This window comes from Muscardinus avellanarius (assembly GCF_963383645.1).
Source record: "Muscardinus avellanarius genome assembly, chromosome: 7".
In the NCBI taxonomy this organism is placed as follows: Eukaryota; Metazoa; Chordata; class Mammalia; order Rodentia; family Gliridae; genus Muscardinus; species Muscardinus avellanarius.
This window is the reverse complement of record NC_137793.1, coordinates 116833304-116846435: the sequence shown is the minus strand read 5'-3', so window position 1 is coordinate 116846435 and position 13132 is coordinate 116833304. Positions and strand designations below refer to the sequence as shown.

At 60.0% G+C, this 13132-nt stretch overlaps 1 protein-coding gene across 1 annotated transcript; it reads left to right on the top strand.

The window, feature by feature from the left end:
* Positions 1-11160: 11160 nt before the first annotated feature.
* POGK (pogo transposable element derived with KRAB domain) lies at positions 11161-12848 on the top strand (the record flags this gene model as incomplete). Its single annotated transcript, XM_080698800.1, has 2 exons — positions 11161-11164; positions 11383-12848. The coding sequence occupies 2 exons, from the start codon at positions 11161-11163 to the stop codon at positions 12846-12848; spliced, it is 1470 nt and encodes a 489-aa protein (XP_080554926.1).
* Positions 12849-13132: the final 284 nt, after the last annotated feature.

The following is a 13132-nucleotide window of genomic DNA, read 5'->3' as shown; positions in this document are numbered from 1 at the left end:
GATTTGCCAGAGACTGTCTTGACTGCCAGGAATTCAGCAATTAGCACAATAGTCCAAGTTCCTGTGTCCACAGAGCTCACATTCCGGTGGGGAGAGAGACGATAAATAAACAAGTAAAAGTAACAAGGACAGCAGGTGGTTTTTAAGTGTGATGAAGAAAATAAAGCAGAGACAGGAGCGGGGCCTGCAGGGCGTGGGGAGGCCGCTGTCTGAAGAGTGTCACAGAGGCCTCGGCCAGGCGGCGACATCTGAATGGACACCGTAGGACACGCAAAAGGGTCTCCATGGAAGGGAACAGTAGGTGCCAGGCCCGGGAGGACTGTGCATGAGGGGGTTTTAAAGACCTCAATGCCCACAGTAATAGCCAAGCACGACGCACACAGCCATCATCCCAGCACTTGGGAAGCAGACAGAGGAAGAGTGTAGGCTCCAGGCCAGCAGAGTTAACTTAGCAAGACCCTGTTTCAAAATCAAAATAAGCTGGGCCTTCTGGCTCCTCCGCTCGCTCCCCACTCTGGGAGGTGAAGAACCCACAAGGCACTGCTTGTGTTAGAGCCGTTAACATAAGGACTCTGGTCCCGAAATCGAAGCATGGGGAGAGGTCCCGGGGGCCAGGAACACTCACAATAGATGGTTTCACGCGTGGAAAATACACTTCTACTACGATGAGCCTCGGAGCATGGAGGCCTGCTTGTTACCACAGCTAGCACTATACTACGTATTACAATTCTCTTTCCTCCCAGGGAAGAAAAGTCAGGGAGTCTCCCTTGGCCCTCAGAGGTGTTCCCACACTCTCTGGGCACTCCTAAGCCTTCCAAGACCTGTCGTCCATTTCACCAAGGTCTCCCTCGACTAGCCTGCAGCTTTACTGAGTCACTTCTAGGGCGGACGTCATGTCTCTCTCCCTCTCAATTTCCAAAATGTCAGGGAGGAGGTACAGCCAGCCATGACACGTGTGCCTACTTAGTCCTCAGCTCCTTCCCTCCCCCTCTAGGATTTCCTCATCCCTAGGATATCCACCATGGAATGAGAAAGCCTCTCTCCTCCCTCAGAGCATCCTCATGAGGGCCCTGTCAAGCCCCAAGTCCAAGGTTGTCTTTTGTCACTGTCTAGCTACAGCCAGAGAAATGCCCTCTAGAAGACCTAGCAGCGCCCAGTGCCCTGCCACTACAGTGGCCTCTTCTGGCTGCTGGCCTCTAGGCTGGCCCAACGGCTCGGCCGCATCCATCACGTTCTGAGCCCCAGGAGGGACGACAGTGACTGCTTCTCAGTACTCTTGAGTTCAAAGAGGTCCAAAGCTCCCAGAGGCACAGGTGGGAACACGCAGCATCTCTCAGGACTTCTTCTCAGAATGCGGGGCCCCTCCCACCCTCCCACCCTTGTCCACAGCGGACCATGTGGCCGGGCCATGGAGGGAGCGTTGATGTGTGCGCTCCAGAAAGGACCGGGACCATCCACTCCACCTGCCACCGGCTCGAGCAGCCAAGGAAGTGCTAGTAGTGTGCTGATCTGCGCCTCAGAGTCCCTGCAGAAGGAGGTCAGACGTGTGATCGCCAGGGGCCAGCACAGTTCAGAATGAGCACCTCGTGGGATTCAAAGGGATTTAGCAAGACCCTGTTTCAAAATAAAAATAAGCTGGGCCTGGTGGCTCCTCCACTGTGACTGGAGCACTGTAGTAACCCAGTAGGCGGAAGGATGTTGGGCCAGTAGCATCATTAAAGAGCTGGATGTTGACTGCACAGGTCCCTGCTCTTCCTTCTTAACCTCCTAACAGGCCTGCTTCAATCATTCCAGTCAGGCTAAAATGGCATCTTAGGGTGAGTGGCTGCGCTGAGTAGCGGGGCTGAGGGGAAGGTGCCACGGCTGGCTCGACTCCCTTCCAGCAAACAAAGAAATCCAAGCAGAGAGATGAGATCCACCAAGCCCTGCGCACTCGCACGCAGCATACCGAGCCTACGCCAGCGGGCCGCGTCCCTCCTGCTAGCAGTTAAGGAGCTGTAAAGGACCCGAGTCCCTAGGCAGTGACAGGCCAGGGCTTCAGGAGCGCTTAGGTGGGTTGCTGGTGGGCGTCCTCGCAGCTGTGTACGGCTGTGCGGGCTCTCGGGGACTTTCTTGACTTTTGCTTCTATCCTAACGCAGTTTTTAAGAAACTGGTGTTAAAACCAGTTTCTTAAAACTGGTGTTTTAAGAAAATGGTGTTGGTACCCCAACACCATTCCCACTTTCTTTTCATTTCGCCATGTAACCCCATAATTTTCTCAGAAAAGATGAGAATGCCAACCAATTTAGGCTGTTGTGCCTGCTCTAAAAATACCGACTTTATACCCCAAAAGAAGCCTTCATTAAAAGCAACAAAAATTCTAACCTTCTCTCCCAATATTTGGGTAATCTCCGTCCATGGTTTACACCCTCTGGTCTTGGTTGTCAGAATGAACCATAATTCGAAGATAAGTTTGTCGCCGGGCGTGGTGGCCCACGCTTGTAATCCCCGCGCTTGGGAGGCAGAGACAGGAGGATCATGCAGGTTCGAAGCCAGCCGCGCGCGCTGGCTTAGGAGACCCTGTTTCCAAATAAAAATGTAAAAATAGGTCTGGGAGTGTAGCCCGGAGGTAGAAGGGCTTCCAGGAACCCCAGTACCACAAAAAAAAAAAGATATGTTTGTCACCCTATATTTTGTGTATTAGGAGCACAACTAAGACAAGAGAAGTACAATTAAGTCACAGACAAACAGGGAAGGCCGCAAAGTTGGGAGAAAAAGACCTTTCCCAGCAGGTACTCGGGTGTCAGGGACGAGAGTCAGTGGATGTTCTCCTTGGCTCCCCCGCCCCATTTCCCCTGCCCAGCCAAGTTCAGCAGAAATCCTGCTGAGCAAGTTTACAGGACACCCCCACCCTGGGTGAGGGGTCACCCTCAGGTCTAAACACAGATACCATCCAGGATGTCGCTCACCCTGGCTGCCTGCAGGTAAAGCCCTGCTCCACCAGTGTACCAAGAATCCCCCCACCCTGGTGTCTCCTCTTTGTCATCTGTCCACCAACACGCCACCACCCCATTACTCCCTGGCCAAAATCCCCAGGCTTCTGTACTCCATCTTGAGCCCCAGGTCCTCTGAATAGTCTTCCTTTAGGTGTGTAAGTGTCAAGCAGGCAGGGCGGCAGGCCGGTAATCCCAGTACTGAGGAGGCAAGTTGTGGCCAGCCTCTGCAGAGCAGAGGACCTCTGCATCTTAGTGAGGCCCTGTTTCAAAACTAAATAAATGAGTAAATAACATAGAGCTGGGGGTGGAGCTCAGAGACAGGTGCCCCGCTAGTACCACACACACACAAAAAAAGTGTCAATTTTTTTCCCTTAAGTTGCCAACAAAAACCCAAAAGCCCAACCCCAGACTTTTTTGGAAGGAGAATATCAGCTGTGCAGCCCACAGAACTGCAAGCCGACAACGCCTCGGATTTTAGAGAGATCCTCCTGTACACGACACTTCGTCCATGGGGCTTAGGCTTGGGATTCAGCAGCGAGCAACTGCAAAAACCAGGCGTCCTCCCCGCAGGCGGAGTTCGCAGTTCTGGACGTGGCCTGCGAGAATGGGACCCTATCCTCGGACCTGGTCCCGTGGGCGCCAGGGCTGGGGCAACCTGCGGAGCGCCCTCGGCGGGGCTGGCGGAGCTCGAGAGCCGGGGAGCGGGCACATCTGCTCGGAAGCCGCCGCACAGGGCTCCGGTGCTGGGGAGCCGGCGCTCGGGGCTCCGGTGCTGGGGAGCCGGGGCACAGTGCTCCGGTGCTGGGGAGCCGGGGCACAGTGCTCCGGTGCTGGGGAGCCGGGGCTCGGGGCTCCGGTGCTGGGGAGCCGGGGCACAGTGCTCCGGTGCTGGGGAGCCCGGGCACAGTGCTCCGGTGCTGGGGAGCCGGGGCACAGTGCTCCGGCGCTGGGGAGCCCGGGCACAGTGCTCCGGTGCTGGGGAGCCGGGGCACAGTGCTCCGGTGCTGGGGAGCCGGGGCACAGTGCTCCGGTGCTGGGGAGCCGGGGCACAGTGCTCCGGTGCTGGGGAGCCGGCGCTCGGGGCTCCGGTGCTGGGGAGCCGGGGCACGGTGCTCCGGTGCTGGGGAGCCGGGGCACGGGCCTCCGGTGCTGGGGAGCCGGGCACGGTGCTCCGGTGCTGGGGAGCCGGGGCACGGGCCTCCGGTGCTGGGGAGCCGGGCACGGGGCTCCGGCGCTGGGGAGCCGGGGCTCGGGGCTCCGGTGCTGGGGAGCCGGGGCACAGTGCTCCGGCGCCGGGTGCTGGCGCGCGGTGCTCGGGCGCGGCGCCGGAAGCGGGGGGGGCGCCGTGACGTCACCCCGCCGCCCCGCCCGCCGCGCACCACGTGTCCCTCCCGGCGCTGGCGGGCGGGGAGCATGGCGCCGTGACAGCGGCCGCGGCCTGCTTCGGCCGGCGGGCGGAGGTGAGCGCGGCGGGCGGGCGGGCGGCAGGTGCGCGGGCCGGCGGCGATGGCGGGCGGGCGGCCTCCCCGGGCCCGGGCGGCGAGGGGCGTGGCGGGCCTGGCCTGGGCCCGAGGCCTGGCCGAGCCGCCCCGGCCCCCGCCCCGGCCGGCTGGACGCGGCCCTTTGTACCGGCGCCGCCATCCGCGGCCTGCCCCGCGGCCCAGCCCCGGCCGGGTGCCGGGCAGCCGCCCTGGCCGTGGGCCCTGGGAGAGCCCTGTCGCCGAAGGACTCGGCTCTCAGAACCGGCTGCTGGACGGCACCCCGGACTCGGATCGAGATGGCGGTCTCTGGCCAGGGTAGACTGGTGGGGACGCGCGCCCAGCCCCCCTGAACCCACACCCTGCCCCGCGGGGCCAGGCGGGCTGTCTCCAGCTTTGGGAAAGTTGTGCCCGGCGCGCCTTCCGCGCCCACCGCCGGCCCGTCTGCCCTCCCTGGTGCCTCTGCACAGAGCCTTCTCAGTACTCGAAGGCAGCGCTCTGCCTCCACCCACAGCCCCACTTATCTTAAATATGTCACCTTCGCGCCTCCCGGCTGAGGTCCTGAAAGCCTACCTCCCCGCCCTCCTTCCAGCCCTGCCCCTCACGCCGCGGGTCTGCCGCCCCCTGACAGGCCTGAACTCAATCTTGCTGGCAGAGATGGAGCCCACGGCGTACCCTCTCAATCTGGCCCTGAAGGAAGAGCCGGAGGAAGAAGACATTCAGAGCCGCGAGCTGGAGGGATGTCCGGCAGACATGCAGAAAGTTCGAATCTGCTCAGAGGGCGGATGGGTAAGTCCGGGTCGAGGAGCAGGCCCAGGAGCCCGGCTGGCTCTGAGTCTTCTCAAGCAAAAAAAGGAAAAATGACCCAGCCCTGCATGTTTGCATTCCTGAGAAAAGAGCCCGAGGCTTTAAGTGCAGCTCAGAGGGGCCGGTGGCGATGGGAAGGTCCCTCCAGCTGTGAGCCCGCCATGAGCCTGCAAGTCTCAGAAGCCCAGGCCCCGCTTCCCCGTCCACCTGTGGCTGTCTGCACCCGTGTGCTGCTCTGCACGAGGCACTGATGTTTGCGGACTTGCTGCCGGTCCATCCGTTTTAGATAAGACGCGGGGACTGAGCTGACTTGAGGAGAGGCTAGATTCAAAACAGTTCATCCAGGGCGCACGTCCCCCCGGCTGGGCTGGGCTGGAACGCAGCAAAGAATGAGGGGATCTAGCCTGTGCCCAAAGGATAGTGAGATCAGAGCCAACACACGGGTCCAGGTGTCAGTGCAGGGCATTGGCAGACTTACTGTGGTTATTCATGTCAGTCACTGGACCGTGTGGAAGGTGGGCATGAGTTGGAAACCTTTTAAATAAACACCAAATTGACATTGCTTACTTTTCCGTTGTCAGCCTCATTGGTATATAAGAGCCCTGGATCTGACAAGAGCGACCTGTTCATACAGCCATGCCCTTCCTTCCAAATTATCCAGCCTGCTTCTCTCCCACATGAGGGAAACGGGGTAGACTGACCTGCTTTGCCCCCAGGAGGCTCATGTACACTGATGTGTGTTCTTAAAAGCGGGCCTCTGGAGCTGTACCCTTAAAAGTAGCACGTTTTTTTGTACGTGTGTTGTACGTATGTTTTACCTTCATAGAAGACGGAGTAAGCTCCCCTCCTTCCTCTCACCAGCGTTCTCTGCCCGTCCTGTCCTCCCCCCAGTTCTAGCCTGGGCAGGGGTCAGCCCCACCTAGCCAGGAGCGGAGGCCTTGGGCTCCGAGGCCACACTGGCCACCCAGAGCCTCTCAGTGGAGTGCAGAGCCGCAGGAGCAGATGCAGTAAGCAAGAGAAGGGGTGGCCTGCCAGCCACAGTGCTGGGGAGACCCTGCCCTGAGGAGGCCCTGGTCTCATGGGCAGAACAGGGATACAGTGACCAGCACAGTGGGAGCCGTGGCGAGGGAGCCCACGATGCGCCAGCAGCCCAGAGTAGGCGGCCGCCCGCAGGCTTCCCCGAAGTGCCTGGCTGAGCCCTGCGCTCTGCCCTCCCTGCCTGAGACAAGGACAGAGCCTGAACACACTCCTGGTGGGTAGAGTGCGGGGAGAGCCCACTGGCACAGAGGCCAAGGACCTCCTCCATGTCCGCAGTCACGGGACGGCCACCTGCAGGCACCACCGAGAATGCTCTGCCCCAGACGTCAGCGGCGTCGGGAGGCGCTCCGAGGGAAGATTGGGGAGGAAAAACCGAATCTACCCTCGAGATGTGTGCTTGGTGTGGAGATGGTGTTAGGGTGGTCAGTAAAAGCCATTCGGACATAAGAACTGTGCTCTCTTTTAGGGTGAAGTCCCATAGACGGGGTAGAAATGCAGTTTGAGGTAGGAAGCGTACGATGCTCTGAGCCTCTGCCTTGAGGGAGATGCAGCAAGAGGGCAGCGGAGGCCAGAGAGGGAAGGCCGAGTGGCCACCACGAGCGTGAGCCTTCTCTGAAGTCCTCTGGGGGCCTCCTGAGCCTGGCCCGAGGGCGGCCTGAGGCTCCCGGCTGCTCTGCCAAGGCCGCGTGGCTGCTGCTGAGGCACAGGCTTGGGGTCGCACGGTAGCTCCGTGCCGTGACCGAGCTGTTAGCCAGTTTCCTTACCCATAAAAGTGGGGCAGCAAGCGCCACATCCCCGGCGTGTCTGAGTCCTTTTCCAAGACCCGCTGTGCTACAGAACAGGGAGTGCGCTGCGCATGCCTGGCATAGCAGACTCACGGACAGCACGACCTCCCTGCTGTCAGACCCACTGTCTTGCTGCGTGGCCTGCGGTGTGTCCGCTCCAGGACACCTACCTTGGACTCAGGTGTCCACCGCCAACTTCGCAGGCCAGGGAAGAGCGCCGCCCAAGTCTCCTGAGCAAGGCCAGGAGAGCCGTGGGGCTGTGCACAGCCTTCCTGACCACTCTGAAAGGCCCCGTGGGAGGAGAGGAGGCCTGCGCTCTCCGAGGGCTGTGCAAGGACTCCATGCCACCGCCCTGCCTGCTGTGAGAGGGGAGCTCGTGGCAAGGCCCTCCGTGGTTCAGCCGCCATTAGGAGACGCGGCCGCACCCCTCCGGCCTCCTCACAAGTCGGCTCGCGCTTCCTGATGCATTTCTGGGCCTCGAATGTGTTACCCTTATGCACCACACGGCAGGCCCGTGTCCTGTTTTATCAGCAGAGGGAGAGGGGAAGGGATTATAAATAGGTCTGGCCTAGATCTGGAGCGTCCTCGGGAGAGATCAAGGGAGGCTTGTTTAAAAGCCCAAGAAGTGGTAAGGCGGGCAGGTGGGCCATCCCTGAGCTGTCTGGCTTTCCAGACCGAGGAAGAAGGCTCAGAAAAGCCTGGGGCCCATCCACGTACCCCTCAAATCTCACACTCGGGGCGACGTTCATCCATTCTCACTCCAGGGAGTCAGCTCAGTTCTGTGACAGGTTCCAAGTGCAACAGGAGCAGGGAAGTCAGAGCTTATCTGCCAGGATGTGCATTCAGAATGATGTGAGTGACTGGGCTATGGGGAGCCATCTGAGCTCACGGAACCCAAATGGAGTCGGCACAGCTCTGCCCTCAGAAAACTCCTCTTCTAGGGGCAGTGGTAGACCAGGGAAGCCCACCAACGCCAAGGGGAGCCCGGGGCGTCGGGGCCGTGTAGGCGCGCGCAGCCAGGACAGCAGGCTTCCTGGGGTATGGGTGGAGGATCTGGCAGGGCCAGGGGCTGAGCAGGCAGGGGTGGCAGTGCCAGGGAGTGCCAGGCAGTGCGCGCAGCCGGAGCAGAGAGTAGAGGGGAGTCACCCACCCGCACCCAGCTCCCGTAGCCAGAGCCTGGCCACATGGGGCCGGGCCTTGCCATAGCCAGCATGGCAGAAATGGGACTCTGAGCCCATTCCTCCTTGACCAGCTGGGGCCTCTCTGTCCCACCACAGGGACTAGGGAGATTGGTGGAGGAGTTCCAGGCTTCCTCAGTTCAAAAGGTCTGGGGCCGGGGTAAATGGGCCCCATTAGGAGAGAGGGAAGGCCGGGGATCTGAGCGGCCTGCGCCTGGGACCACCATGGCTACATGCTAGACAGGTCCAAGCTAATGAAACAGCATGCACTCAGGCCCCAGGCTCAGCCTTGGGAAGAACTTCGAAGGCGAGAACACGCAAGGGCCAACCAGAAGCAGGACGCCCCGTGATTTCCCACTGAACGCGATGAGCAGAAAAAAGTGAAAACGGCAAATCATTGTTAAAAAAGAAAAGCCGGAAACACAGAGGTGGGTTTGGGGGCTCGGTGGTGCTGAGCTCCTGAGGCAGGAGGAGGGCAGGAGAGGTTCCTCTGCAGAGACCAGGCGAGGCGGCAGCGAGCGGGTCTGCCCTGGCGTCTCGCTGCCCGCACAGGTCTGGCCAGCCCTCCTCCCTCTCCTGTCTGTGGGGAGGCCTGGCAGGGCCTCCTCCCCTCTGGGCGGTGTCGGGCTCCAAGGCAGACACAGGGACCCTGTCCGTGGTGGAGCGTCCTGGACACCGAAGGCCCTGTGGAAGCAGTGTTCCTGCTCCGCTCCTGTGCCCCGAGGAGGTGGCAGCCACCGCACACAGGAGGGCCTCTGCTTGGGCGGCCACCTGTGCCTGTCAGCCGCTGAGAAAGGCCTGCTCACGTTCCAGGTGCCGGCCCTGTTTGACGAGGTGGCCATTTACTTCTCGGACGAGGAGTGGGACGTCCTGACGGAGCCGCAGAAGGCGCTCTACCGGGAAGTGATGAGGATGAACTATGAGACGGTGCTGTCCCTGGGTGAGCCTTCGCTCCCTGGGCGCCCCCCCCAGGGTCGCGTCCCTGCCCGGGGTGCGTCTGAGCCGTTCTCCAGGCTCACACTTCCCTCGAGCTTTTGCTCGTTTCAGTACCTGCTCTTGACTTGGGCAGAATGTAAATGTTATGACACTGCCCAGCAGCTCCGGCGAAGTCCTTACCCAGCCAGGCGTTCACATGAGGAGTGATCAGTGCTCGGGAGGCTGAGACAGGAGGATCACGGGTTCGTAGCCAGCCTCAGCAACTTACATTTCCAGCAACCTAGCAAGACCCTGTTTCAAAACAAAAAAAAAGGACAAGGGTGTAGCTTGGAGGTAGAATTCCCCTGGGTTCAATTCCCAGTAACCCCCCGCCCCCCCAAAAAGGGACACATAACTCTAGAGCCTGTGCTGTTGTTGCTGAGGAAGGCAGGCCTCACTACTATCCTGCCACCTCACGGATGTGGGGATAGAGCGCGCTCATCCCTGCCGCAGTGCTGCTGTCTTCCGCAGCCGCCGGCGGGCTGCCTGGTGCTGCTCAGGCACCCGGTGCGTGTCGCCTCCAAGGTGGTGTCCACCTGCTGTCCTGCTCTTGCGGTCCACTGCCAAGGTCCAGAACTCCCTGGGTCAGACCTATTTCCCGTCATCTAAGTGTCACAAAGCTTCTCCCCGACTGGCCCAGAGCAGCGCAGCGGTGTCTTAAGTTATTTCAGAGCACCACCTGGGCACTGCCAGGAGAGTAACACCACCTGGGCACTTCCAGGAGAGTAACACAAGCATGACGTGATTTGTTTCCTACACAGAATTCCCGTTCCCGAAGCCAGACATGATCACGGGGCTGGACAGGGAGGAGTCTCGCGGTTCTGAGGAGCGGCAGCTCCCGAGAGGAGCCTCTGCAGGTACCGCAGCATCTTCAGAACGTCCGCGGAGCACCAGGAAGCTGGGCTTTCGGGATCCTGGGCATTCTGTGGGGTGGTCAGGCATAAAGACCTGGGGCTTTGGAATTTAAAGGCCTTGCCCTTTGCAGTGCGCTGTGGCCTCGGGCAATTTCCCCCACCTCTCTGGGCCTCCGTTTCTGCACTTAGCAGTTGTGGGTTTAAAAGTCATGACCTGTGACCTCATTCGTGGATGAAGGGGAAGCAGACTCGGGGCATTTGGCTGTGTGGGTCCTGGTGAGTATGGCCAGCTTGGCAGCACACTGAGCCTTTGCCGAGCGAGCAAGGGGTAGCGAGAGGAAGCCTGCTCCCGGGGCTTTGGCCCTGGCTGCCTGGCCCTTCTGAACTGGACAGGAAGGTGGGATCAGCCACATTTGAGTAGACACATCTAAGGAGCACCTGGTCCTCTCTCGGTTAAGCAAAGCTTGCAAACAGCCAGAGAGTCGAATTTGCTCTTCTCTACAGACCAGAATTTAAAACACTTTATTTCACCGATTTTAAAGCACATTTTTCCCTGCCAACTCTGAAATTGAGAGTGCTTTTTTTTTTTTTCCCCTGTGATGGTACTGGAGATTGAGCCCAGGGGCATTCTGCCTCAAAGCTACACCCCTGGCCTTATTTTTTATTTTTACTTTGAAACAGTCTCGCTAGGTTGATGAGAGTCTTACTATTTGCTAAGTGTCCTAGAACCTGCGATCCTCCTGTCTCAGCCTGAATATTACAATTACCGGTGTGCACCACCATGCCAGGTTGAGAACCAGCAATACGTTTATGTATTTTTTTTCTTTCTTCCTTTCTTTCTTCTTTTCTTTCTTATAATGGTGTATCCTACAACTGAGGGCATTTCAGCTTTGGCAAGGCACAGTTTCCCCACACACTGAACCTCTGTGACCACCTTCCAAATGCACATCCACTGAAACGGTTCAACCACCGGGTGGAGGAACTAGCGTCCTGCCTCATGAGCCTGCCTGTTCTCACAGGATAGGACTGGCCGGGTGCATCCAGGTCTCTGTCCCTCTTACGGGGTAGTATGAGTTACGTTTGGCTCTCCTCCACATGAGTTATTTTGACCCAAACGTGTCCCCCAGATTCTTTAGTCCAGGCCTGACGCCTGCGTTAAGTTCTCACTGAAAGTTCTGTGCCCGGTCTGTCATTAAGGTTGCTAGTTCTGGTGAATCTCCGATTAAGCATACTGACCCCAAAACTCTGGAAATAAACTTATTGGCATTCTTTTTGCCGCTTTGTCTTCCAGAAAATGAAGAATCCTACCTAAAGCCCCCGAACTGGGCAGGCCCATTGCACACCGCCCCCCAGCTCCCGCAGCCCCAGCCCCTGGACAGCTTTGGCCTGCACCTGCCGCGGGACATCACAGAGGTGCCCGAGTGGCCCGAGGGCTACCCCTTCTACATGGCTGCCATGGGCTTCCCAAGCTACGACCTCTCCGCCGATGACTTCGCCGGGAAGTTCCAGTTCAGCCGGGGCATGCGCCGCAGCTACGACGCAGGCTTCAAGTTGATGGTGGTGGAGTGCGCCGAGACCACCAACAACTGCCAAGCTGCCAAGCAGTTTGGTGTGCTGGAGAAGAACGTCCGCGACTGGCGCAAGGTGAAGCCACAGCTGCAGAACGCCCACGCCATGCGGCGTGCCTTCCGCGGGCCCAAGAACGGGCGCTTTGCCCTGGTGGACCAGCGCGTGGCCGAGTACGTGCGGTTCATGCAGGCCAAGGGCGACCCCATCACCAGGGAGGCCATGCAGCTGAAAGCCCTGGAGATCGCGCAGGAGATGAACATCCCCGAGAAGGGCTTCAAGGCCAGCCTGGGCTGGTGCCGGCGCATGATGAGGCGGTACGACCTATCCCTGCGGCACAAGGTGCCCGTGCCCCAGCACCTGCCCGAGGACCTGACCGAGAAGCTGCTCACCTACCAGCGCAGCGTGCTGGCCCTGCGCAGGGCTCACGACTACGCCGTGGCACAGATGGGCAACGCGGACGAGACGCCCATCTGCCTGGAGGTGCCATCCAGGGTGACCGTGGACAACCAGGGGGAGAAGCCCGTGCTGGTCAAGACCCCCGGGAGGGAGAAGCTGAAGATCACCGCCATGCTGGGCGTCCTGGCCGACGGCAGGAAGCTCCCGCCCTACATCATCCTGAGGGGCACCTACATCCCGCCCGGGAAGTTCCCCAGCGGAATGGAGATCCGCTGCCACCGCTACGGCTGGATGACGGAGGACCTGATGCAGGACTGGCTGGAGGTGGTGTGGAGGCGGGGGGCCAGGGCGACGCCCAAGCAGCGCGGCATGCTGGTCCTCAACGGCTTCCGCGGCCACGCCACCGACTCGGTGAAGAGCTGCATGGAGCGCATGAACACGGACATGGTCATCATCCCCGGGGGCCTGACCTCGCAGCTGCAGGTGCTGGACGTGGTGGCCTACAAGCCGCTCAACGACAGCGTGCGCGCACAGTACTCCAGCTGGCTGCTGGCCGGGAACCTGGCGCTCAGCCCCACCGGGAACGCCAAGAAGCCGCCCCTGGGCCTCTTCCTGGAGTGGGTCATGGTGGCCTGGAACAGCATCTCCAGCGAGGCCATCGTACAAGGCTTCAAGAAGTGCCACATCTCCAGCAGCCTGGAGGAGGAGGACGGCGTGCTGTGGGAAATCGAGAGCGAGCTGCCGGGAGGCGCCGAGCCCCCCAAGGAGTGCGACGTGGCGGAGGGCCACTGAGGCAGCTGCAGGTGCCGGCCTCCCTGTGGGCCTGCGCAGCCCGCTCCCTCCTCTCGGCGGTTCTCCTAGGCCCCGCGCAGTGCAGATAGCAGCCATCCCACGCTCTCCCGTGTAGGAGGCTCTGCCAGCCTTACTGTGTGCATGTTGCTCTGAGGTCTGGGCCTGGGAGCACGTACTGTAGGTAAAACAAGGACGGAGAGCTGTGGGTGTTTGATCCCAGCCTGCAACATGGAAACTATTTGGGCCCAAAAGAGCTTAATCTTAATGCTGTTTAGCTCACAGAA